Genomic DNA, 27711 nt, shown 5'->3' with positions numbered 1-27711 from the left:
TTTTATGACAAGGGCAACACCTGAAGATTAGCTTTAGTGTTGCATTTTGATGATAGCCAAGTCACTATTTATTCTGGTGACATCCCACATTTTCTCCACTTTAAATTATAGTGATTTTTGACTAATTCCACATAATTTTGATTATTGAGGGTAATCTAGGTTCACTTCCAGTCACCCAGCAGTATCAGATAACATCACAGGTATAAAATGAAAATATAAAATCACATTTATCTTGAGGAGCTCTTAGTCTAAGGGCTAATATATGAGGACCACAGCTCAAGTACTGAAAGAAACCCTAATAAGGAATTTAAGAAGCCAAATGAAACCAGGCATGATGGCGCACACCTGTAATTCCAGTACCCAAGACTGGGGCAGGAGGAACACAGGTTCAACCCATCCCGAGCTATATGGAGAGTTCTGGGCTAGCCTGAACTACATAGTGAGACCCAGTCTTAAACACAAAAATTAATAAGCAAAGAAACAAACAAACAAACAAGCCAAGTAAAGCTAAATGAAGGACTTAGCCAAAGAAACCAAAGGGAGATTCATGGAAGCAGAAATATTCAAACCACAGAGAGTCAGTAATGTGAAGGTAGGACAGGGAACCCCAAGGCACAGGTGCAGGATACATTGTGGCTAAAGCATAGATTTGAGGTCAAGGAGAAATATATTCATTTTTTCCAGTCTCTCTGGGCACCAACGTTACACAAAGTATAAATGAAATAATTTCTGCAGAGGAGATTTGGGGCTGTACTGCAAAAGCTGTGAACACCAGGTTAATGAGTTTGTACCCAATCTTAGAGGTAATGATGAGTTTCGCTACGTTATATTTATTTTGTCAGATACTTGGAAATGGTCATTGGGATACATCTGTGGTTTTGTGCCCTATGTCTTTCATTTGTCCCGTCACCTCTGTGGTTGGGGGCTGGCTTATGCAGGCTGAATCAGATTCCACAGGCTTCCTGTGCCTGACTTCTTTGTGAAGGGAGACTGCCAGGAGAGGAGAGGGAAGGGATAGTGTTGGGATCTTTATTCCTCAGCTTCTCTCCTATGGGTTGCATTGACCTGCCTGCTTCCCTTGCTGAAGGTCAGATGTTCCTTTCTGTAGCTGTCTCTATCCAGGTTCTGGGGGCGACTTCCTCCCCTTCACCCCTCATGACCAGGGTGGCTATCAAGGATCCATCTATTAAAATTCCAGTGACTCAGTCAATGTACATGTTTTGTATCTCCTGCTGAGTAATCAGAAAGCAAAGTGATGACAACAGTGGGTAGGTACCGTAAGGCCCTTCTCTGAGCGCTGTGTTCCTGGCCTTCATTCAGCTCAAATTTAAGGAAGGCAAAAAACTTGGAACAGGTGATGGGGAATGGCTGCTTCTTTGAGATAACTGAGACAAATGTATGGGTTGCTGGAGGTCAGTCTCCTCTTTGGCTTGTTATATCTAACTATACCAGTAGGCTGAGGTCATTTATTTCTACCACCTGCCTTCTCTCCAGAGGTTCTAAACCTTGAGGCGTTCAACCCCCAAATTGGTATTGGATGTCCTTAAAAGTCTGTCAGTCATTTTTTTTTTTTACCTTGGGTTGATTTAGTAGCTTTTTTAAAGAACAGATTAATTAGGTATAAATCATGTAGCATACAGAAATTAAGTTTAAGGGGGTCAAGGGTGGAGATTGGTTCCAAGGTAGGATGCTTATACTCACATGCAACCAACCTTAATGGAGGGCCATTTAGAAAACTACAGTCATTCTGAATTTCATCTTTAGAATCCTATGTGTCAGATACAGACAGTTAAGTAAAACTTATTTCTCTTCAAGAAAAAAAATAAACAGCTTAAGAACTACTGCTGAAAACAAGCAAATTATAAGGCTAAAAAGAATCTTATTTTTAATTTAAAAATTCTCTCTTATATCCCAGTCACAGTACATTTAGAGTCTCATAGACTAGTACTCCTGGTATTCTTATATCGAGGTTGAATTTCAGCCATAGCCAATGTTAAGAAAATCTTTATTCCATCGTCTGAGCCACATGCCAGGTCAAAGGTACTAAAACAAATGCGGTAACCCAAGTCAGGGGCTCCGGCAAAGCTGGTTCAGGGTTTTGTGCACAGGATATTTTTAAATGCTAGAAGTAATAATGCTTATGGGCAAAAATGTGGCATAAAACACATTGTTACTGGAGTGTGTTTAGCCTCCCAACATTCAGATGATCTCCAACTTCAAAATGTGGCATCTTGCCCAAATTCTACAGACCCTCAGAGTGGTGGTTCAGACTTTCAGTTGGCTATTTCTCTAAAGCAAGTAGGTAAATTTAGAGCAATATTTTGAATCCTTGCCTCTAACAAGTCTCCAACTCATCAAATATCATTTTTTTAAAAAGCTTGCAAACGTGGTTTAACTATAGTCTATCATCTTGAGGCATTTCATTACCAGGTAGTTTATCCTGCTAGTGTCTATATTTTATTTTCCAATTTTCATAAATGCAAAGGGTACCTCAGCCAGTTCTCAGCTCTTCAAACTGCTGACAACACACATCATGCCAGATATAAATATTTACATCGTCAAAAATAAATGCTTCCAAAATCCCAAACTCCAGTGCATCTGAAAATTGATTTGGATCTGGCATACACTACTAAATTGGAAACATAAAAAAATCCACTCGTCCAAAAAATAGAAAAAGACTCAATACAACAGTAACAAATGTTATAACATGCGAGGGACTTTTAACACCAGGCTATCACTCAGCCTTCTCCCCAGTAATTTTAGGGAGAAGCTATCTGTGATGTGTTTCTTTCATTCACATCAACATTTTCTTCTAAGATGTAATGAAGGTGGAATATAAATCCTCCATTTCTGTTTGCTTACTGTCTTTCCTATTCCACTCCTATGTATACACTACCCCCAGAACTTTGAGGTGCATGCTATAACATTTAGGAAAGAACCCAGATCCTTACCAGGGCCTCAGGATCTGCCCTCTGCCATCTTCTCTACCTCCCTGACCCCCACTAGCCATTTGCAAGCACCCCTCTCTTTGGTCTTTGAGATTTAGCCTTTTTGGTCAGCCTCTAGGTAATTTCTGGAATTCAGGCATCAAATTCCATTCTGTCTTGGGCTACTGATTCACTTTTATTGCTTTCCCCTTTACCTAGAATGCAATTATCTTCCATCATCCTCCCCAAGAGAGAAAAGATGACTGAACATTTAGTCAGTGCCCCATCTTTCCCTTCTTAAATTCCTACCAGGAAGCTCACACATGTTCCTGACTGAAAACCATGCATTGTTTTGGAGGGAGGTGCATACAGAAGCAACATCAAGTTTCTTTTAGGTTATAAAGAAATTGCAAATGGAACAAAAATTAGAGTAGCTTGGTTTTCTGCAGAATCAGACCACTTAACCAAATGACCTACATAGGACCTTTCTACAAAAAAAAAAGTGCTTCTCAAGTCATAGTTAAAACAGCATGCAAATGAGCCACAGCCAAATAGTCTCAATGTCCCAGGCAATGTCTTTTAAAACAGGCCTTATGACACAAGTCAAACTCACTAACACTGTTTGGTGAGACATTAGGTTTGTGTGTACTGGGTATGACCATTATGTGGTAGAAAGCACACTCTAATATACTGAAAAGGGGAAAATATAATTTAGCAGGTCCTTGTTAAAGATGGTGAATAGATCACACAAGAGGGTGAGTAGAGACCACCGAGCTCAAGCCTTGGAAAATCAGCCTCTAGCAGTAACAAAAGCTGTTTATAATTTTACCCTTGTTTGCACACAGATGATTTCTTATCCCTCTTGAGTTCACAATAACTGAATCACCCACAGACACAATTTTCTCTGTGTGTAGGATTTCCTGCATCTTGACAATAAATGACAGGCAAAGAGAAATAAGCCAGCAGGAGCAAAGCTAGATCCCAGTGAAGAGAAGAATCTGTGAGTACACCACGCTCTTCCACAAATTAAGGAGGAGTTCTTCACGGGGACAAGAGAGGGCAAGAGGGATTCAAGTGTGAGAAGCACAGAGCACACCTCAGCATTTCTTTGCCAGAGCAAAGATCCTTAGCTAGCAAGATACCCCTAGGAAGATTAATTATTGATTTTCCTATAAATCATCTAAGGCGATTGTTGTTTATTTTTCCTCCCAGGATGATAAACATCTGATTTTACTTTTTAAAAAAAATTTCCCCCCTGTACTGAGGTTAAAAGGAGGCCCAATAAAGAGTCTTTGAGGAAAGATTTTCCAGCATAATATGCAAGAGAAACAACTATGTTTTCAGACCTTCATGAGATACCAAGGGATGGGACCTCAGGCAACCTCTTTGGGGTACACAATAATTAGAAGCACGAGAGCTTGACTGAGTAGGGAGAAAAAGCACAACTTGGACATAATTATTTTTGTTCGCAGTGGGCCTGAGTCTTGAGTATTTTTAGGTGGAGCAACAAACACATGCCAGACTGAGACCTGAAGGGTCAGCTTTCAGAATCAGCACTGACACCAGTCTTCGACTTCACAACTGAACCAACTTGCTGGCTTACCTTCCTGCCCCCAGTGTTGATGCGAAGGGGCGTGAGGAAGGGGTCGAAGATCATGTGACTCGTCTCTATGTTGACTGGAGACTGCCGTTTCCCCACAGAGCAAAGATTCCAAGCTGAGTTCACCAGTCCCCAGAAAGAAGGAACTAAAAACAAAAAGAAGGTTTAGAATTAGGCTGCTATAGAATTAATCCTAAAATGTTCACAATGATGGAGATCCCTGGGGGTTTTTATGGTATTTTCCTGGCCTGAATCTAGGTCAATTTCTCTAAGACCTATATTCATGATCTCTTGAGGTCAGGTTTTCTTGTTACTGCCCCATTCATCCTGTGGCTTCTTCATTGAGTACAGTTAGCTTTAATACTTTAGTGCTAACATCATCTTTCAAGCCATGCCAACACTGCAACGTTTCCAAGATACACAAAATATTTAGTAATTTCAGGACGAATGCTCCATTTTCCTTCTTGGCAGGAATGATGTGAGAATCAACCTTGTCTAATCTAGAAGGCATTTGATGTTTTTCAAAGAGAGTGTCTTTCGGCATACACAAGGTGTTTTTCTGTGGGTTGTCAAGACCAAGCTGAGGGAGTGAATTATTTTTATGACCCCCAATCAATGCTAGACAGGAGCTTGGCCATTTGACTTTGTCTTTGTTTGGATCAGCACTGTGTCATTAACCTAATGTTCCGGCAGCTAAGGAACGTGATCATTTGATAGGCAGAAAAAAATGACAATGACATCGAGTGCTGCGTGCAAATATCCAAAGGAAAGCTGTCTGCTCTGTCCAGCATCACATTAAAACATCTATTAGGATAAATCTTATGTAATGTCTAGTCCCATTTTCTTCTAAGAAAGCTAGCAGGGCTGTTCAGAGTGCCAGCCTACTAACTTGTATATCAGGGAGGAAACTATACCTTCAGCCTTTAACTGCCTCTCTCAACACTTCTGTTGTGACACAGGATCCATGCAGCTTCCACATGCCCTTGAGATTATATAGCCATTCATTCACTCATCCATTCACAGTATGTAAAGTGAACTGCTATCCCATGTCCAGCCCTGAATCAGGTTGAATCATGAGATAGCCAGGTAGGCACAGGACAACAAATAGACCAGGGAGCTGAGTACATTGTGACACTATAGGTAAGGCCAGGGGTGATTCCTGACATAATGAGCATAGGAAACATGTTACAATTCTCTCACATGTACCTGGCCTCTCAAAAACTTGAATTTAATGCAGCCTCTAACTTTCAGCAGCTATTGTTCCTGCCTATCACATAGTCAGAGAAAAGGTACAAGAGGGACCTTTGAAAATATCTAGCAAACATAAGTTCCATCATTTGGGAGAAGAATTGGCATAGACAGTATGTCTACACACATCTCAATACAAGAGTCATGATCCTCTTCTGTGCTACTGTCAGCCCTGGGTAGAAGTGAGAAAACTAAACTCAAGTTCCTTAGATTCCAAGACAAATCTTCAGTACTGACATAAGATTGAATTCTTTGTGAAATAAGGTAAATACTGAATTAGGTTTAATTCATGGGAATAAACGTCTGAGGGCTGCATTCCCTATACTTGAAGCAAGGAGCCTGAATCAGCTTTGTAGCCACTAGTGATTTCCAAACCGGCACGAATGACCAGAGTTACAGAGGGACAAAGGGAAGGAGGAGAAGGAGGAGCAAAAGAAGTAGTAGATGCAAGAACTGCTATAAATGTACACGTGCTTCCTTAGTGGTCTCATTTCTTGTTTCAATTGTACTATCCCTGCAAATAACATCTTAACAGAGGACTGTCCTAGAAAAGGTATAACATTTAAGAACGTTCTTGCATGAAAAACACACTTTTAAAAAGACAAACTTCTGTATTTCCTCTGCTGATCTTTTCTTTAATCATTGGCTTAATCTTGTACTAGTTCCTCAATAAATTCAAGTTCATTATTAAAGCCTCCTTCAGAACACTCTTCAATCTATCTTTGCCAGCGATGCATGGAAAAGTGGCCTGTGCAAGGATACCAGGGAGGCAGTCACAGCACTGCCACAGGTAGCGGTGAGATCTCTGGTGAGTCATGCATCCCTTGGATCTGGGTTTGTCTCTATGGCTTCTGTGGAAGGCTGACTAATGAGTGGCTCCCTTCTGAAGATACCACATACTATTTATATGATATCTTACTGTATAGTTTGCATCTAGAATGTGTCACAAAGGCCTGTTTTGGTACTACTGGAAAGTGGTGGAAAGCTTTGAGAAGTGGGTCCCGTTGGGAGGCTTTAGATCACAAAGGGTATGGCTTTGGAGGCCATTTTTGTACTCTATTCATTTTCTTCTTCTTTACTTCCCAGCCACTGTAGCATGAGCAGATGAGCAGCTTCCTCTGCCCCAGGTTCTTGCCATGATGTGCTGACAAGAGCAACTGGGTCAGCCAAATATGGACTGAGACCTCTGAAACTGTGAATCAAAATAAACCTTTCTGTTTTCTAAGTTAATTATCTTGGGTATTTGTGGCAGTAATGGGAAGCTGATGACCACACATTATACAAGGTAATTTGCAGATTGTAACTAAGTTAAAGATCCCCAGATGGGGAACTTATATGGGTGGAACCAATGTAATCCTAAGAGTGCTTATAAGAAGGAAATAGGAGGGTCAGGGATATATTGAAAATATACAAAGATGGAAAAAATAGGAAAGGTAGAGAAGATAAGTCTGCTGGCTTTGCAGAGTGAGGGAAGGGCACAAGCCAAGGAATGTAGGTGGCCTGTGGAAGCTGGAGCAGGCAACACATTAGCTTCTTAACATTCAGCCTCCAGAGAGAACCCAAGTTTACTGTGATTTTGACTGTGTTAGAATCATTTGGGATTTCTGGCCTCCAGAACTGTAGGTCATAAGTCTGTGCTGTATTCAGCCACCCTGTGATGATGTTACAGCAATATTAAAACCTGAGTTGGCTCCTTTTTAATCTTTATAACCCTGTGAGACAGAACCTCTTTGACAATCTAGATGTCTACGATGTCTGAGATTTGGGGGCTTCCCTGGAAGGCAGCTGCATGGTAAACATAGTTACAGCTGGTGCACATTGCATTTCATCTACCGCCATGAAAATCATTAACAAAAATAATCCCAACCCCATAAATGGGTTGTAAGACCGCCATTATGTGGCAGTGTGGATGGGCAGATACTGCTGTGCCTTACTAATAAACTTCATCTCCAAAAAATGCCCCCACAAAAACACAAACAGCAAAAACTTTATGTGAACATCTGCCTTTGCTTTTATTGGGCATGGGGTTCTTTATGACAAACAGTTTCAGGATTTTATATCCCCACTTCACTATCAAGTCTTATGTCTCTGACAGTAGCCACCTGCTCAGAAATTAGAGCATAACCAAGAAACACTCCATTCTGCTCGGTTGTGTCCCTCATTGGGTCCACTCCTGAAGGAGCATCTAAACCAACTCACCAATGATTTGCTGATTTTTAAATCAGCAGTAACTCAATAGGTTTTTGTTTTTGTTTGGTTTGGTTTGGTTTATTTTATAGCTAGAAGCTATTTTGGAGATCATCTGATCTAAACGCATACATGGAATTAAGGAGAACATCAGGGCATAGAGTCTTCAACTCATAGCCACACATCAAGGCAGAAGTGAGGAAGAACAGAGCAAAGACAAGATCTCAGATCTCAAGACTTTGTCCATGAGCAGATGGGCATAGCCAGGGAATTTCGTTACTGCCATGATCCTGTGAGCTTTCTGCTGCTCTTTTTCTTTTGGTAAATTACGAGTGACAAGCAAAATAAATTTTGAAGTTAAAATAAATTTCAAGTTACAGAGGTTCAAGTCGAGCTGCTTTCAAAGTCAACTGTCTTAAATAAAGGTAGGATTTTAAAATGTCTACACAGAGATGGGATAAAGCAGACAGAAGTGTCTGGGAGGGAAAGAGGCCTCAATACAGGCCAGGAAGAAAGTGCTGGGGTTGCATCTGCAGGTCCCCAAGGAGGCCTGATGGGAAATACTGTTCTCAGACTTGTTCTAGGGACAGTATAATGCAGCTGGTTAGATTAAATGAAGTTTTAGCCCACATCATTGGAGAAGTCAGTGCTGGAAGAAACAGTGTTAAGTGTTAGGGCAAGAATTAAAGTGTTGAAAGTTAGTCCATGGCCTTCAAGTACCAAATGGGTCTAGAACAGATTTGCAAATGTAACGTAATTCAGAGTTGTGACAAATGCCTTAGGATGAAGGCTGTGAGACAGAGGGCATGTAGTGTGTGTGCTCACTGGTGTGGAGAGTGAGCTGGCTGACTTTATGTGCAGGACAGGGATGCATACAGGAACAAAGGCTGCACGATTTAGAGTGAGAACTTTCCCTCCGGGTTTCTGCAGCACTCTCAGTTATCCCAGTGCTCTGATACTTAACCACCCTCCATGGGGTCATCCTTCAGGTTTATAGACTTCCTATGTCCCCTTTGGGAGCAGACAGGGTGGTTATAGAAAGAGATGACACTCATTCTGTTTCCAACTTTTGAGAAATCAGTGTAGAATTCTTTTTCTCTTCCTTTCCAGGGGTATTACAATAAATCAGATTTTTTTAACTTTCCATTTCTGAAAGCACCAGTTATTATGGCCTACCTGCTAGTGCTATACCTTTTCCTAGTTTGATGGATATAACATATTGTTGAGAAGAAAATAAATCAATAAAGCAAAATTGAGTCAAAATCATTTTAACTAATTTATAGACAACTGGTTTGAAAATGTTTGAATTCTACCATCCCTGGCATTTTTTTCCATACAATTTTCTAATTTACATACAAGCTAGAACACACAATAGACTTGAATATGTCTGCAAATTAATTTTCAAAGCCAAAACAAAGGAACTTAACTGCTGCATCACAGCTATGTGTCATCTTGCCAAGACATTTTCCCCGTGGCAATGCTACCATTCTTACCACAAACTACAAATCCCCAGTGACTTCCTGGCTCTGGATCCAGTGAGCAATGAAAGATACTCCATGTCTACCTTCAACTGCTGAAATTGTGAACCTTGGCAAACCTAAAGCAAAACCTATCAGCTGTTTGTTCAAACCCACGAAACAAAAAAGCTCCAGTTTACTTTGCAACTCCTAGGAAAAACAACAAAGCTCTAACTAAAACAGGCAAGAGGTCAAACGAACAAGAGACCAGCGGAATCAAGTCTGATGTTGAGTATTAAAATGATGACATTTTCATTCTGGAAAAGATTCTTTGAAGTCATGCTGTGTTTGGAGGCATCCTTCTTGTTTATTTATCTGGACCCCTCAGAACTAGAAAAGAAGATGCTGCTGTGGGCAGAGTACAAGAGAAGTAGAAATTAATTTATAAGGCTTGTGTGAATTAGTTAAATTGTAGGGGAATAAAATAAACTCACTTCAAACCTGTTGACTGGAAACTCATAATGTGCTTATGGAGACCACTATGAAGCATCCCTAAGTTGGACTTAAATTAACCAATTGGCTTTTTATGTTTACTTGTGAATCTGTCCAAAGCCTAAGCCACTTGTCTGGAAGAGGGCAATGGACTCATAGTAAGTGAACCTCTATGAATCACTGATCCCTACTAAGGTCTATAATGGCAGATGAAGCCTGAAATCCTCAAAGGATAAAACAAGATCCCAAACAAGGACCCGTTGGATCTAATCTCAGCTAGATAAAGACTATAGCCTCAAGCATCTCACTCTTGGCTGGATTAATTTAATCCTTACTAAGGATTAGTTAATACCTTACTTGGAGAAATTCTTGAGTGATTCCACCCTTCTTGAGTACTCCCCTCCCTTCTTCTGATAACCAAATAAATACAGACCACCCAGAGAAGGTCTGAATCTTAGCCCTGAGAGAATCTTGGATTCAGTGAGAGAGTTTTGATCCTCCTACAGCCCTGAAATTGTTCCATTCACCTCTTTTTGTTTAGCACCTGATCAGTTTGCAGTGACTAAGGGATATTATTAATCCAATAATGTGCCAGGCATTAAACTTGGCATTGAATATTAATGTAACAAATATTTACTGAGGACCTACTAAGTGCCTGGTATTGTCTTCAGTTTTGGGTTCTTAGTAATGAGTGAAGTAGATGTGACTCTAGTTTTCATGATTCTTGCAATCTAGTAGGAATTATGAGAGATAAACAAGTTTATATATCCACCTACGTAGCTAAAACTTTTGCTAAGCATTCTATAGAGACAATGAAGTCATCAAAAAAGTGTAGAATAAAGCAAGGAGGGGAGACATAACCTAGGCAGAATGGCCAGGGATGCTCTCTCTGGAAGTAATATCTAGAAGCTACTGGAAGGATAGGGAGAACGGTTTTTGAAGAGTAACAAGAAGAGGGTGACCAAGGCAGAAGGGAGAAGAGCAGAAGTATTGGCAATGAAGAGCTCCAAGAAGACAAGATGTCAGTTGACTTGAGCTTGATAGACCACGCAGACAAAAATGAGATGAGTGAGAGGGGTTGACATGATGGATCAAGGACAGATCTACTTTGTCCCCTTAGTGGAACATGTGGCCCCAATAGAGTTTGCATTTTACTCTAATGTAATAGCAATTCACTGAGAGAGTTTTTGGCACAGGAGTACTATGGTCTGATTTATGAATTGGAAGCATGTTTTGGCTGCAACACAGCCAAATGCATGTTTGATTATTCTTAGAGTAGTTTAAATGGGAATGGAATGGATTCCCAAGCAATGGCTGGGGACATAGACTTCTACATGAATTTAATCTCATTGCTTCATGTGTGTTTAGATGCTACCTCAAAGGCAGAACTAATTGAGTATTTTGAAAACTATTCTCTTCAACATATGTACCAATAAAATAGCATTTTCCTAGGATCCAATGGATGTTTTACAAGTCTTTATTTGAAACAAAGCATATTTTCAGGAAGAGACTCAACTAAGGCAATCTTCTTGTTTTCAAGCAGTAAATGTAGTCCCCAACTTTTCAGCCAAAGGAAAGCAAATGAAAATTGGCAAAAAGAATACTGGTATAAAACATATCTATGGTGGATTCAGTCCTACATATAAAGCCTTCCACCTCGACATAGCAATCTCTAACTTTGGGGTTATAAAGCATGTGACTACATCTTAAATAAGAACTCATATCTTTCTCTTGCTCTTTCCCTCACCAATGCTGATTTACTGTCCCTTCCCCTATTCTCAATTGTAATAAATTTCCACTGTGAGATATTATTAATGAACATGTTTAAAATACCCAGTGCTGCAGGCTTTTGGCCACTTTCTGATCCCAGATTTATTTCATAGAGAGAATTCGCTTTGATGTTAACTCCCTTGCTGCTGGATCTTTCCTCCACGGCTGGGATTCGGAATCACAGTATGTGGACAGCTTCTAACTAGAGCCTCCCATTCCTTCAATTGGAGATCTCTAAGGAGTTGCATATATTTTACTTACACCTAATCATTAATTTGTGCGTTCATCTAAAAACTTAATGGACCATCTCTAATGGACTAGGGATAGAAAGATAAATCAAATGCCTCCACTTTTAAAGATAGAATGGTGGGAAGACAGGCAAGGTAACAAGTAGTTATAACAAAACACTTTAAAATATTATAATAAAGGTAAATAATGTGTAATACAGAGAGTGGAGCAAGATGACTGGACTCTTTTTTCAAGTTCCAGGGTTTGTCTTCCCAGCAGAGGAGAAACTGTTGAAGGATGCCAAAGTCTTGTGACAAGTTAAAGCACTGAGGGGTGCTGCATGCAAAGAGACATACTAGTCCTAACAACTGAGATAGATTGTCAATGGAATTTGAATTATTATTAAACAAGGAGAATTTGAGATACTAGATCTTCTAACTTCTCCAACTTATACAGTTATTATCATATAGGAGAAAACTTATGAGCTACCACATTCTTACCTTGGAATCATGAGTAGGCGGCTAAATTCCATATAAAGCCTTAGTTTCTCAGTCTGTAAAATGGAATGATAGCTACTTCATATAACTGTTGGGAAGATTAAGTAAGATCATGTCTACGTATGGTCTATATATGGTATAGGTTCTATAGTGAGTATTTAATGAATATTGGAGGAGGGGTTGAGACAGAGGGGCTGCTGGGAGAAACAGGGTGACCACTGACAGTGTGATCCCCCTGGGGCAGATATAAAAAGAGGGTGAAAGATTCAGGCAGGCAGGTAAGAAGAGGAAGCTTTCAGACACTCACACTACCCATCTTGGAGCTCTGGGGAGTCTAGGTCACAGGATTAGCCAGTTAATTTTATGGTGTCAATCAGACATGTGAATTTTTTGAATCCTTAATTCTCTATGTCTAGATGCTTAGTGGGAGTGCGCATTGATATGGGTCGCCCAAAAGGGTTTTAGTTCCAGAGAAAATTTATTTGAATTTAGCTTTTGAAAGTTGTCTGATTATTTGTTTGTACAGCAGCAGCTTCAGCCGCCTGTTTGTGCTTGATTCTAATGCGGTAATTGACTTTCATCCCTGAAAATGCAATAATCGAGGGTGAAGAGAAATGAACCAAGGGGGAGTTTTCCTTGCAGATCATCCACCTTTTAATAGGCTTCGCACCAAGAACTTGACATATTTAGTCCTCCCCAAACTCTGTGAGACAATAATATCATTATTTTATAGATAGGAAGACTAAGACTCAAAGAGGTGAAATAACTTGCCAAGGTCCCTTGGCCAGTAAGCAAAGGGACTAGAATTTGAGTTCCTTTTTAAAAAAGTCAAACAAAGTAATGCGTGGTAACATGCAAAGCAATACAGAAGTGTGTAAAGCCAGAGGTAATCATGTCTCCTTCCTTCCAGGGCGAACCGGTGTGAGCAGCGTCTTAGGAATCCTTTAGCAATGTTCACTGCGTGCATACAAGCCCGCCCAAGTGAATATGCACGTATTTTGAAAGGTTCTTCTTTATGAAAATGTTTTTTGTTCCAAGTAATGTTATGCCATAAATATTCTTTCATGCCAATATTAATAGAGCTGCTCATTGATATGTAAGACTACAGGGCTTTCATAGTCTGCACGCACCTTACTTTATTCAGCCGTTCCCTAAATAAAAAAACATTAAAGTTATTTCCATCTTATTTTACCATTAAAATCAATGCTGCAATAAATAGCCTCCAACATATTCTTTTTTATACCAGTGCTTTCATTACATCAGAAAAGATTCCTAAAGGTTGCATTGTTCAGGCAACGTAAGTGCATGCTTTATTTTAATAGATACTGCCAGGTCCTATTAAAAGATACTGGCAGAATCTATGAATATTTAGACTCCTGTCAGCCCTGTGATGTGTCCATTTCCCCACAATCTCCACAGCCGTGGATGTTATTCATTATTTATTTATTTTTGGCACTCTAGGAAGAAAAATGGCATCTCCTTGATTTAATTTGCATTTCCTAACTATTGCAGAGGTTGGGTCTATTTTCCTATGTTTATTGGTTATTTGCATTTGCTTTCTGATCCTATTCTTCATGTATTTTTCTCTGGGTTATTTATTTTCTGTATCACTTTTGGCTGTCATTTGAATTATAGAGACATGAGCCCTTTGTCATGTGCTATAAATATTTCCTTCTGGCTTATTATCTGGCTGTTAACCTTGTTTTTGTTTTGGTGTTTTAAATTTTTATATGGCTGGATTTATTGATTTTTTTAAAAAAGATTTCTAGACTTTTCTCTTATTTAGCATGACCTATCCAACTACAGGTCATATGGAAAATTTCTTCAAAGGTTTATATATTATATTTGTTATTGTACTTTCTATAATTTGATTGTCAAAATATATTACAGATTAATATTTATATAAGCTAGGAGACAGGTCTGTTTCCCAGAGAAGTGAATATTCCCACTATATTATTTATGAAGCAGCCATATTTGATCATCTCATTGAATGTTATTTCTATCGCATTTTAAGTTTCCGTATATAATCACCTGTGCTCTAGGGATTAAGTTTCCATATATAATTGCCTGTGCTCTAGATTAGTGATCCTAGGAACTCTAAGTAGTTGTAACATTCTCGAGAGCTTAAAGTTGTTTATCTGCCCCATCCTCATGTCTTTGGGTTATTATTTAGTTGAATCATACCCAATAGAGGATTGTTTCATTTCCCCAAAAAACTTTCAAATGGAAATTTTATTTTTAGAGCATTTATTTCCAGTTTGGAAGGCACAGTCAGCAGAGCTCTAGGAGATACTTGTTGGAGAAAAGGGCAGTAAATTATACATTGCATGCTGTTCAGGTCTGGAGGACTGGATTCAAGTTCTGATTCTTTTCATCATAATCACTATTGTCCAGTGCTTAGCATGTAGTGGACACTACCCTAAGTATTTGCTTATATTCCTTCATTTAGTTATATGGGCATTACACAGATCTCACAAGAACCTGTAGGTGTACAGATATTAAATAACTTGCCCAAGATTGAAAAAGAACCTTGATACATGGCAAAGTCAAGATTCCAATCTCAGGCTATCTGGCTCCCTAACCTAGATGTCTTCACACCTACCCTAGATGTTCCTTTGTTCTTCACTCCTTTTGTTCTTCACGCCTACCCTAGATGTCTTTTCTATTCTTGCATTTTTCCTTGAGCCAAAAATGTCTTTTCTTGAGCCTTAGTTTCTTCGTTTATAAAATTGGGATATACTTTGCTGAATACTTGTATCCATGAAAATAATAGTAAAAAAAATTAGCAACAAATATCACAGCCGGTTCTTCTTAGCAACCAAGTCATAGAATGTGCCGCTGGTGCTAGACTAGAAAAAGGGTAGTTTTACATCCAGTTGTTCATTGCCATATTCCCCCAGGGTAGGTACTATTTGTCTCAGCTTAGGAACTGAACCTTAGAATGTTGTGCTACTTAGCCAAGGGTGTTCAGCCGGTGCATAGCTGAAGGGTGGTGTCTCCCACATTTAATTTCCATTCTCACTCTGCTCCTATGCAGTGCTCAGACCCAGCACAGAACCAAGCCAGACTAAGCTGCCACCATGTCCTCAATATTTTGCTTTCTCAGAATCAATGCGAGGAATAAATGACTCATTCTTGAGAACTCTGCCAGAAGGCATAGAACACTCTGGTTTATGTAGGCATAAAGCTCCCATGTGTTCATCTCAGGTTTAAAATTCAAGCCTAGCGATGTTGTTAAATTTCTTAGATTACATTTGGCAATTTTTATTGCCCTGTGTAATTGTTAGTGTTGCAGATGAAATCTGGAATTAGTTTATTTAAGATGGAAATCAAAACCACAAAAAGTGGAATGTCTCAATGTGTGTTAATAAACTAGCCCATTAATTATTTCTATCTAGTCAACTTTGAAGAAAATGTCAGGCTGCTGTCTTTGGATAACTATACAGCCTAGTTGAAGTTTGTTCAAAAGCCAATTTCCTCTTGGCTTTATGGAACCCACACTGCTCAAACCCCAAGTAAAACTAATGTAGCGGCTGCAAGTAGGTGAAATTTAGCATTTAGAAATTCAAAAATTTCACTGGGGCAGTATCGGGCAATGATTTCTTAGAAATTCAACCATCTGCAGAAACACCTTTAAAATCCTGCAAAATATCTGGATAATTTAGAATACGTTGTGCTTTATCTCTTGGAATATGAAAACATTTCACTTTCCCTCTCCTTTTAACTCTCCATCTCTCTTTATGTACATGTAAAGTTATACCCTGCATAAATGTCAAAGTTCGGCAAATGCTGAAAGTTAAGACAAACTAATGCAAGCCCTACCACGCAGAGGTATTGGAGATCAGCTGAGCCTAGATTTATTCCAGCAGTGTTTTTCCAGCGTTTTGTAGCTTCCCACTGTGTTCACATTAGTGTAATCCTCCGGAAGCCTCCAGCCGTTCTAGTCTGTCTTGAAACTGATATGCATTTAGGGCATTTTCTTTATCATTTGCACAAAACAGAACTCTGCTATCCTTATGCTGCATGAGGAGAAATAATCTTCATGCCACTAAAGCATATTAGAGCCCAAACACAAATTACTTGGACACTAACAGGGAATAAAAACATCTAAATTACCTATTGTTCCTTTACCCATATTGCTCTAGTCCAATAAATCTGCATGTTTTCTATTGAGAACGAAGACTCAACATCTATGTCACAGTGACTTTGCAAACATATTTATCTTGTCCTCTTAACTTTATCATTCAACTGTTGCATAGCCATATCTTATTAGCCAGGAAGGAAAATTTGCAAACATTTATTGTATATCTCTATCATCTCTCAAATTGTATTAGTGATCAAATCAAGGTTATTCTTTTGCTTTGAAATGTTCCTTATCCAACCCAGTTACCTCTAACTTAATCCAGGTTCCTTGGTTTTTGAAACAGATCTCTAAGTTCTTCAGGTCCTGAGTCATTTCACATCCCAAATAATAGAAGAGCTGGACAGGCAAGGAAGAGCCAGGACTGGACACTGGGGTTGATCAGTGGTCCACAGTATGATTCAGTGTACAGCAAATGTTAGGTTTAGGTTGCACCTAAGTATCCGTTCTTCCATAGCCATGGAGTTCTGATTTGATGCTGTCATTATATATCCAGTCTCCTTTCTAACAGGTGGCACATAGTAGGTCCTGGACTATTTATAGAATGAGTAGATGGATGAATGAATGAGTAGATGAGAACAAACAGGACTGTACTATCCATTTTGTGTATCATTTTTTCTCCATTGCTTATCATAACACCATTCTTCAATATGATTTGTGGAATGGATGGATGGCCATCATATTGTTTTATCTTTGTACCCTCAACAGCATAATGTGTTCATGTCTCCTTTTGTGCTTTTGAGTTTATTCTTCTTTCCTCTTTACTAGCTCAAATTTTATGCATCTTCTCATATCAGGTTTTAAATTACAATCATTCCATTATGTTCTCATTTACTATTTAAGCCATCACACTAGATTTCTAGGGAAGTGGTTAGATATTAGAGAATTCAAAAGTAATTATCATGGCTATAATTTATAATAATTTTTCACTGTTTTGGAAATGTATTGCTATCAGTTGCTGTGTTAGCTTGGGGCTTATTTTTGCAAGGGAACACAATTTAATACAGGGCACATATTTTATAAGATTGTTTATAATAGTTACCCAAAGAATGATATATAAAACAGAGTGCAGGAAATCTGTCCACACGCTATAGGTCAGGAATCTAACCAAGGGACTGGATCCTGTGATAATGTCCTATGTAAGTCCAACTTAAGACCCAGAACTCATAACAATGCCTCCCATGAATCCAACTGGAAGCCCAGAGCCCATAACAATATCACATGCAGGCCTGCTGCATGGATCTGCACTGGGAGGGCCCAAAAGTCAGTGGTGGAATCTAGAAAATCTGTTCCAGCAGGACGAAGGATCTGTGCTAGCAGGCTGAGGGGTCTGCACTAGAGCCAGGAAGGGACACTCAGAAGAACCTTGAGAGCTCCCTTGAAAGGTACCACAGCCATTCTCAGCAACAGTGAGCTCCCGAGCTCCTCTGATGATCAAGATGGCCCAGTTCCCATCAGGGAAGCCAATGCAGCAAGCTTCTCCAGGAGACCAGCGTGCACCATCTTCCCCCCTGAATCCAGGAAGTGATGCTCAAAGTGAGGACCAGAGCTCCCCCAAGGTGAACCGAAGCCATTCTCAGTACCAACGAGGTCCTGAACTCCTTAGAGGATGAAAACAGCCAAGTTCATCAGGAAAGCCAGCATGATGAGCTCCTCCAAAACAACCAACAGTTCCTTACAGCTTCCACCAGCTTCCAACAATCTTTCAGCTCTCAACAGCCTCCTTCTCCTTCTCCAGTTTTGCCTCTTATGCTGCTGGCAACAGTCCTCAGGTGGGCCTCCCGCACCTAGCACCATGATTACTCAGTTCAACTAGGGGTTATAAGTTGACCACCAGTTATCAATCCACTACAGTTGCTAAGTAGAAGGAAGCTCATCGTAGTCAGGAATTTCAATGCAGAACAGAAAGTGAATGCAGGGCCTCTGCCTTGGAGCATGGTTCTTAAATTGGTTGACCAAAATTAAATCTCTTTAAGGAACTTTCAAAAAGAAAGATTTTATGTTTAAAAAGATACCAGTGATGAAATGGACTTAGTGGTTTTTCACACTTTTTACCATCCAATACCTAAATATATGCCTGGTCTTGCAGGAGGCCTTGTAATTCTACCAACAAGCTTTTGTCTCACTGTTTCCATTGCCCTGGAATGTCCTTTCTCATTTTCCTATGCTGGTCAGGTGACCCCTCCCATAAGTTTCCCTTTCTGCTCAGCCCTTCCAGTAGGGTCAGAAGCCCTGTCTCTGTGATGCTTGTGTATTCTTGTATTCTAATATTCACACTGTGTTGTCACCTCAAGTAGAAGGAACATTTCTTAAAAACAGAAATTTCTGTATCTCAATTACTACTTTTTAGCACACTGCCCTCTGTGTAGTACACTCATAGGCAATGCCATTGAAATAAAAAAGAGAAAAATTAGCCAAAACCTGATATTCACGAGTGTAAAAAAGAGATAAAGTGTGAGAAGTGGGAAGACATATTTACTGAATATGTACTGCATGATAGGTCTGGTGTTAGGTACTTACTCAGGAAGTCTGATCCCTCTTTCCAGAAGAGGTGGGAGAAAAGATCTGACCCCAGGGCTGTGTGTTGTTTACCGCTATTGTAAAGTGAGGGTATCATGTGTGAGTTTCATGGGAAAAGTAAAACAGGGATCTACCAAATGGTGCAAAATAGAAAGAAGGGTGATTCAAGATGCAAACTTTCTAGTTGATGAATGAGAATTGCAGGAGACAGGAGGAAAGGGAAGAGTTTTGTGAATTAGACTGCAAGCAGAGAAACATACATATTTCTATGTCCATGAGCACATAGAAATAAGCTCTGAGCTTTCCAAATTCAGCCCTCTGAATCTGCGGGGCCTCTGTACTCACTGATTTAACCAAGAATGGAGTGAAAATATCAGGAAAAATATTACACTGTTGCTGACATGTACCTTGTACTTAAACCTAGGATGATCACATCTGCCCTGAAAATATGTAGACTCTCTTCTTTATCATTATTTCCTAAACAATACGGTACAACGATTTGTGCAGCATAGTTACACTGCATTAGGTCAGAGGATTTAAAATATTGGGAGTATATATATAGATCATAAGAATGTCATTTTAGATAAGGAGCTTGGGCATCTGAAATTTTGGTGTCCAAAAGGGGTCCTGGAATCAATCTGCTATAGATTGTGAATGATCAGACTGGAAGAAGGAGAAGTAAAATAGTAGCATCTCAGGAGATCCTGATGTTGAGCAATATGACTTATAAGAAGAATGGCTGTATGTTCTGGTACTTATCTTTCCACTTTTAAGAGTATTTTTCATGTCCACACAGCCCTCTACAAAGATTCAATGATATGTGAATGCAAAAGTGCTTTGTAAACCATTATAAAATTGTTAGTCACTTACTTATTCATGTCTATTGTACATTGTATTTATCAATGTCTGACAAACACTTTCGTGGTTAGTAGGGTCTTGGTCCTTCGGTACAGTTTTGCTTTACAGGCAGAACAGCAACTCGAGTTCACGTTCTAAGTACAAGGAATATATATTTGTTGTAACACTTGCTCAGATAAATAACGTGGATATTGGCCTTTTCCTTTTTTGTTGCTTCCTAAGGAGAAAGTGAGGTGCTTAACAAACTGTACTTCAACCTGCAGGTTTCTCAAGAGGCCTCCAACGATCTAGCAAAAGATATCCATGCCGATCTAAGCTAAAGCTTCTTTTAGAGACTGATCAGTTCAGAAGTCTCACTCAAATCAATGGCTCTGGACATTAAAGTCCAATATTTTCTTTCTGAAATAGTAAGAATCTGAAGTTTTCTCATTACGGTTGGCAGTTCCCTGGTCTTCACTGAGAAGAATCCAAACTGCCCTGAGGTAACACCAGCTCAAGGTGACAACAGATTAAAAGAGCATTTGAGTTCTAAAGGCCAAGATGCTTAGGAGACTCGGCAAGAAGCGCTCAGAAGTTTAATCAGCAGTGAATATATCTTCTGTAAGCAGCTTGAGCCTCTGCTCCTGGTGTATTTTAAGGTTGCCCCTTTCTACTCTTTGCTTGTGCTTACTTGTTTATTTGTCTATTTGTTTTTGCTTTGGGAAATCTGGATAAATCAGTAGGACCCTGATGTTTGACGTGGTTTATAAAACACATTCCTAAAACAACCAGGTTCTGTTACTCTCTTACTTGGTACTGCTTGATTATCCCTTATGAAAAATACTTGGGACTAGGAATATTTCAGATTTAGGCTTTTAAAAAAATTTTGAACTTTTGCATTGATTTTACTGGTTGAGGATTCCTAATCTGAAAATCAAACAGACAAAAATGCTCTGAAATCTGAAACTTTTTGAACATTATGTTGGTGCTTCAGATTTCAGGGCATTTCAGATGCAAGAGCATTTTGGATTTTGGATTTTTTAATAGTCATGCTCAACCTGTGGTATATAATTTCATTTGATAGCTCAACAAAAAGCCTTTGCATGAAGTCTAAAACACCCAACATGAGATTGCTTATGCTCTTCACCCAAGAAAAAAAACTATTTATATTTTGCTTCCAGCTAGAAGGCAGGAAACAAAACTAGAGGCAATCAGAAGTGATAGATTGCTGTTAGCTATAAACATGGACCCTTGACGCCTTGGTGTAGTGATGAAGCTTTAATTTCAGCATAGAGCAAGAAGTGATGAGCATAGGAAGCTTTAGTTAAGGCAAGAAATAAGAGAGTGTTTAACATTTAAAAAGACAAGAAAACAGGGAGGTGATGAAAGCATCAGAGGTCTTTGTAGGATACCGTAAGCAGAGAGTTGATGCAAAGCTCAGGTTGAATGGCCAACATTTATTCAACAGTAAATCCATTGTTTGCCTTCTGTAAGGGCTTACATATGTGTCATCTTGCTGAGTCACAACAATCCTCACATCACTGCAACCCCACAATGTGGGTATTGTTATCATTACTATTTCACAGTTGGGAAGACAGTCTGTCTTAGTCACTTTCCCATCGCTGAGACAGAATTCTTGACACCCACAACTTAGAAGCTTACAGTTTCAGAAGTTTCAGTCCATGGTGGGCAGGCTCAAACACAGAAACAGCATGGTGGAAGGGCCTGATGCAGAGGAAAACTGCTTACTTCATGGCAGCCAGGAACCAGACAGAGCAGGGCAGACCCAGGGGGGAAAATATACTCTTCTGGGTCAGCTACCCTATGACCTGCCTTTTCAGACCAGATCCCACCTCTGAACAGCAAGTCAGACGCACACAGATGTTTCCTCATGGTCTAGTTATATTTCACTGGATCCTACCACAGCTCTCAATTTTACCTACCTTCTTCTGTTCTAATTCTTTGTTCACCAAAAAACCTGTCGATAGCTTTTCCAAAGTGTTCTAATCTCCAAAAGAAAAGGGTTAGCATTTCCCAATTCCTCCATTATAAAATGAACTGTTATGATGGCTTATTCTTGTGCTGTTTTAATGTCCAAGGGTCTGATCATCACGGAGAATAGCCCATTTCTGGATTCAAGAACTTAGCTATCAGATTCTAGAATCTCTGGCCATGAGGTTCTAAGCAGTATATAGCCTCCAACAAGCACTACCAGGCCCCACATTCTGATAGCCTATGTCCTTGGGAGGCCACCCTACCTCACTCTCCATTAAAAACAATAAACTATGTTTAAAAACAACAAGAAATGGTTTGGGTAAAAAGATAGATACCAGAATGTAATTTATAATAACAAAGCACTGACAATAAATTAAATGTGCAGCAATAATAGGGGAATAGTTTAGTGAATCAAATACACCCACATAAAGAATATTTGTGTGGTCATTAACATAAATTTGAACTACACAGACTTTTTTTGAATGCAAAATGTGGTCTCAAATATATGAACCAACATACATTGGATAGAAAACATAACCAACGTGTGAATAGAACTTATCTGTGGGTAGTGGGTTATAGAGGAACATTAATATTTCTATAAGTATGTATGTCTATTCCAAGCTTGTTGCAATAAGCAGGTAGTGTTCTCATAATTAAAAACAGACTGATTCTCTGGGCCAAGTTTTGACCTTCTAGGGAATTATATTCTATTAAGCCAACATTAATTTTCTCATCACATTTTTTTTATTAGCAGGGAAATGATAAAGACTATCTACCTCCCTGTATCCACTTTCCAAATTTCTGGGCCAACTGGGAGACATGGGAATTCTCAATAGATAGAATAAGAATTTTCCCTTGTGCTTGGACATGAGACATTAATAGAGATTTAGTTAACTGACTGAATTTTATCATAATTGGCCAACAAATCTATTTCAGTACCAAGAAAAATTGAAGGCGAGGAAACAGACAGCATGAGTGTTCAGCTAATTGATGTGTTTTCTTCTGGCAGGAGATTTTAAGGTCCCAAGGCTCAGAGGCTTATTTCCCTGGAGAGTGGGGGTTCCATCAAGGTAACTTGAAGGTGTGACTGTCCCTGATCAGATACTACCGGCCTTCCTGTCTCTTTGATGAAAACTGACACTGTTGGTGCACATTGAGTTTGTCATCTATGAGTAAATCCAGTTTAAGTGCATTCAGACTCCTGAGCTAGGGACAAAAGACTTGGTAGCTCTGAGCCTCTTGTACCATGTGTGTCCTGAGGCCTTGGGAGGGTGAGAATTAAGTCTCTCTAAGCTGAGATTGCTCCTTCTTTTCCACACCTGTTAGTCCTGCCATTTAACACAGGGATTAGCAATCTCATTTTCTCAACTGCCATCAAAGGATCCGGCTAATATCACTTAACATAGATAGACTTCTGCAAAGGTAGGCTAAATCAGTGTCCCACACCTTTACACCTGCCTTCCCCGCCCCCCCCCCCGTAATAGGAATTGAACCCATGGTCCTGCACATGCTAGGCAAGTGCTCTACTCCTGAGGTATATCCTCAGTCTTTTTAAAAACCTTTAAGTCAGAATCTCACTAAGTTTCTCAGGCTAACCTCTAACTCATGGTCCCCTTGTCTTACCGCCCCTGTGGCTGGGATTACAAGAGTGCTCCAGCATGCTGAGTTTACCTTGCTTTTAAATCTCCTTCCCCTTGACTCTCTTACTATGTGTTCTGAGTGGCTCTTTCCTGCCCGTTGGCTACCTCTCCTGGCCCCACCCCTACACCACATCCCTCACCATCACACTAACTGAACTACTAATGGACACTTATGGCCAGACAGGCAAACACCCTCAGCAGAGGGTTGGAAGAATGCTTGGAACTTGTGCCCGATCAGAAATTCAGCCCAGATGAGTATCACACCCAAAATTTCCTAAAAAGATGGCAAGAAATCCTGTTATTGGAAAAAATATGGATGGGCCCAGAGTTCCAGAGGTTCTGTTTGGTGAAGTCAACCCAGCACAGAAAGACTCATACATACTCTGGGATTTCACCCATGTGTGGAATCTAACATAGCTGAACTCACAATAGCAGGGGGCAGAATGGTGTGGAGTGGGAGGAAGGAAAGAGAAGGTGTTTGTCAAAGGATATAAAATTTCAGTGAGACAGGAAGGAGTTAGAGAGTTCTATTGTATAAGATGGCGACTATAGTTAAAAACTGTGTAGTTGAAAATTGTTTAAAGTATGCATGCTAAGTGTTCTCACTGCAAAAAATTCACTATGTGTCCAACGCATACGCTAACTAATTTGATTTAGTCTGTCCACAATGTATACACATGTCAAAACATCATACGGTATACCATACTTGTAGAAGATTTTTGTCAAGTAAAAATGTGGAATAGCTGAGCCTTGGAAACACCCTATATGCCCATCAGCAGATTAATGGGTAAAGAAATTGTGGTAGCTATACACAATGGGGTACTACTCTGGCACAAAGAGGAATAAACTTGAGGCATTTGTAGGTAAATGGATGAGACTTGAGACTATAATGCTAAGTGAAGTAAATCAGGCATACAAAATTAAACATCACATGTTTTCACTTATATGAGAAACTCAAAATGTAAATAAAGAGCAAAATCAAAATTAGGTAATAGGAAGGAAAGGAGATCTGTTTCAAATGGGAAGGGGAAAGAAAGATAGTGGGAGGTGGAAGGGGAAAGAAGGGAAGGGCATGAAGAAAGAATTAAGATGTATTATGTACATGCACTGTACCAACTTTCCATGAGAATATAATTGCTATGTACAGCAAATGTGTATAATCTAGAAAATAATAAGAAGGAAAAAATAGATAATAAAAAGATGGTAGAAAAAGTAAAACTGTGAACAGATCTAAAGTGACACAGTGGAAGGGAATCAGGAAAGAGAGCACCTAGGGTAAGAAAAGGTAACAGGCTGACAACACAAACCTCAAGACCATCTGACACAGCCCCAGGCTCAGGCCTTCCTGGTGGTAGGGCTTGGAGGACAGCAGGGAGCACCACCCAGGACTGACCACAAGGCCTTTCCCTTTCTGTTTTTTCTGCCTACCTTTTAAAACTCTTGTCTAATCTAAAATAACCATCAGAGACTCAGGTCTTCAAACCTGCACTTTCTCCATGTGTCCGTAGCAGAAAATACCCCCACCCCCACCCCAGCCAGTTTTGCTTTAGTTTCTTAGTTGCCCGGGTAATGGTTCCTGTTCCCGTTCCAGTTGCTCCTGTCTCTTAGAAATGGCTGGTCACTATGATGAACACTGTATAAACCAATCCCCAATTGACAGGCCATTCTGCCTCTGTACTTCCTGCTTGCTTATCCCATATAAACCCCAGACCACCAGAGATCAGGGCCTGATATTTTGGGAATGATGCCAGTTGGTGCCTGTTGATGTGAACAAATCTGCCTCTAAATTCTGGGTGTTATTTCAGTGTTTCTGCTTGCTGTTGCGCTTCCTTTTCCCAGCATTGGCTCTAGTGACTTTGACTTACTGATCAGATACCAGTCTCCAGGGATCAAAAATTTTCAGTGGCTTCTCATTGCCACCCGGGCCCCCTTTTAAGCTGGTTTTCCAGATACACCACTGTCTTGTGATAATCTTACCTTTGGGCTTCTCTCTACCTATTCTTCATGCATCTTGGCCTCCAGATGAGAGGGAGCTCTCTCATCCTGTGTTTCCTAGGCCTTTCTCTCTTTAACATCCTGACTGTCACTTGATGAACTTGCTCATTAAAATCATACTCAGTCTCTGAGGCTGGACTCCAGGCATCATTTGGTTGTAGAATTTTCTTCAGAGTCTCTTTTTGCATCATTATGTGGTACCATCTTTTTCTAATATTGGGTGTAATGTCTCTCTTGTGCCACTTATTATAAAATCTTTTTTTATTTTAAAGAGAAAAGAAAACAAAATAACAGAAACCAAGTAAAATCTCTTTTAGTAATGGTGAACTTGTGTTCTTCATCTCCTTATTCCTTGTTGCTTGTAGTGTGATAATGGCACAGCATCTGTGTGATGAATGGATGAAGTCTGAATAATTTTGAGGTATCCTGATCACAGACTGAGTGAATGTCGCTGCTCACCCAGACAGATCTTTCTTATCCTTGTTTGCTTTCACTCTTGTACATTTTACTTTCAGTGAGAGCGATTCAACTTTCTTAATTCAAAGGTAAAAGTGATAAGCCAAGATAAAAACAATAAAGTAAAAACAGTGATTAATGCTTGTATTGTCTCAAAAAAAAAGACAAATCTTTTTCCGTCTGGCCTTTAGACTACAGTTATCTAAGTACTTCAATATGTAGCATTCGCTCTGTTCCACAGAGTCTTTAGGCTTTTTCTTTTTCTATGCAAAATCTTAATTGTGGGATGTGTGTTCACGTGGGGATGGGGGTAGGCAGTAAAGATTTTGTCTAGACTTTCTGAACCACATTTGTTTGTGCAGTGGTGAAAGACGGGAAACAACCCAAAGTGCTGTAGAGCAGTGAATAAAAAAACTCATAAAATCTGTCTGAGGTTCACCTACCTGAGGTTTGTAAACAGAGCATGTGTTTCTGTTGGAGGAGACATGACCTTGTGGGTCTCTTTGTAGACTATATTAGTGCTGTGCAAATATTCTGACTCAATTGTAAAGGCACATTATACTCAGGGAAATTATTCTCCCAGCAAACAGACAGATGTTTAACTTCACTTAATATGACAGTATAGTCTGAATTCTTAATGTGAGACAAGGGTCCTTTTTGAGCTAAAGTAAAAGTACACATGCCAAGCTTTAGCAACACAGCACCTCGTCCTGTAGATTAACTTGTTCTTTCTCTCAGGACCCCTAAGTAGCGTCATTTTGCAGAGGCTACAACGCCATTGGCATGAGAAGATGCAAGAGGTGGTTGTGATGATGTTTATCAGCCTCTCTGAGACTTTCCAAACACTTCTGTTTGCAAATCCCTACAGAATGACTATGTCCAATCTCAGCATACTGCTCACAGGAGAATAGATAATAGGTCTATTTCAGAGCAAACAGGAAAGCTTAAGAAATTCAGGGACAGAAGGAAAAGAAGGTAGGATTAGACTAAACCCTCATACCTAGACTCATTCTTGGAGGCTTTGATAGTAACCAAAGAGTTTCACCTTCAGTCTGCTAGCTATCAAAGGTAGTTGTCATTGAGGACTTCAAGTAACAGAACCAGGAAGCCGAGCTAGACATGGGGAGTTTAGACATGGGGTAACTAACTTCTTTGAATACTGGGATTTAGCATCAACACTAATGCACCCCCCGAGAGATTCTTTCAGGTTTCCATCTGCCCCTCTGCACTCCACCTTGGGATGTTGGGGCTAGGCCTTAAAAAACACACTCCTACTTTGTCAACTCCTTCCTGTTCCTGTCGGTATTACTCTAGCAGAGGCCCTCACCCTGGCAGTAGCATTTGCTTCCAGTGGGGAGCACTCTTGGTTCTGTTTTGTAGTTTTCCCTCTTGTTCTTCCAGAATCAGCCTCACGGCACGCTCTTGGAGACATCAGCACCAATGAGCAGGCAACGTGCCCCCGGGCTGGGGATCCCAGTTCTCAGGAGCATCCTCTAAGCCCCAGAGTCCTCCATGGCAGGCTGGGAACCCTGCTCTGAGCCTCCAGTTCTGTGATCTTCTTCACTAAGCTTCTAAATCTCATCCAAGTTTCTTCTGCTTATTCTGCCAGCACCAGGATGGTAGCTGGTTCCTTTCATTATGACTTTTGTGTTACATCAATGTACTCTTGCTTCTTCTTGGTTTACTTAGCCTTGCTTTGCCTTGCCTAGCCTTGCCCTTCC

At 39.9% G+C, this 27711-nt stretch overlaps 1 protein-coding gene across 1 annotated transcript in view; it reads right to left on the bottom strand.

Annotated features, from left to right (window-relative positions):
* Nucleotides 1-27711, bottom strand: part of Ca10 (carbonic anhydrase X) — a 484596-nt gene that overhangs the window by 277936 nt on the left and 178949 nt on the right. The window contains exon 3 of the mRNA XM_013519057.1: nt 4531-4673. Coding sequence (XP_013374511.1) covers nt 4531-4673 — 143 coding nt within the window. The remainder of the gene's footprint in view (nt 1-4530; nt 4674-27711) is intronic.

This window comes from Chinchilla lanigera, unplaced genomic scaffold (genome assembly GCF_000276665.1).
Source record: "Chinchilla lanigera isolate Chin_1 unplaced genomic scaffold, ChiLan1.0 scaffold00050, whole genome shotgun sequence".
Taxonomy (NCBI): Eukaryota; Metazoa; Chordata; class Mammalia; order Rodentia; family Chinchillidae; genus Chinchilla; species Chinchilla lanigera.
The sequence above is the reverse complement of the archived record's forward strand: the minus strand, read 5'-3'. Positions and strand labels throughout refer to the sequence as shown.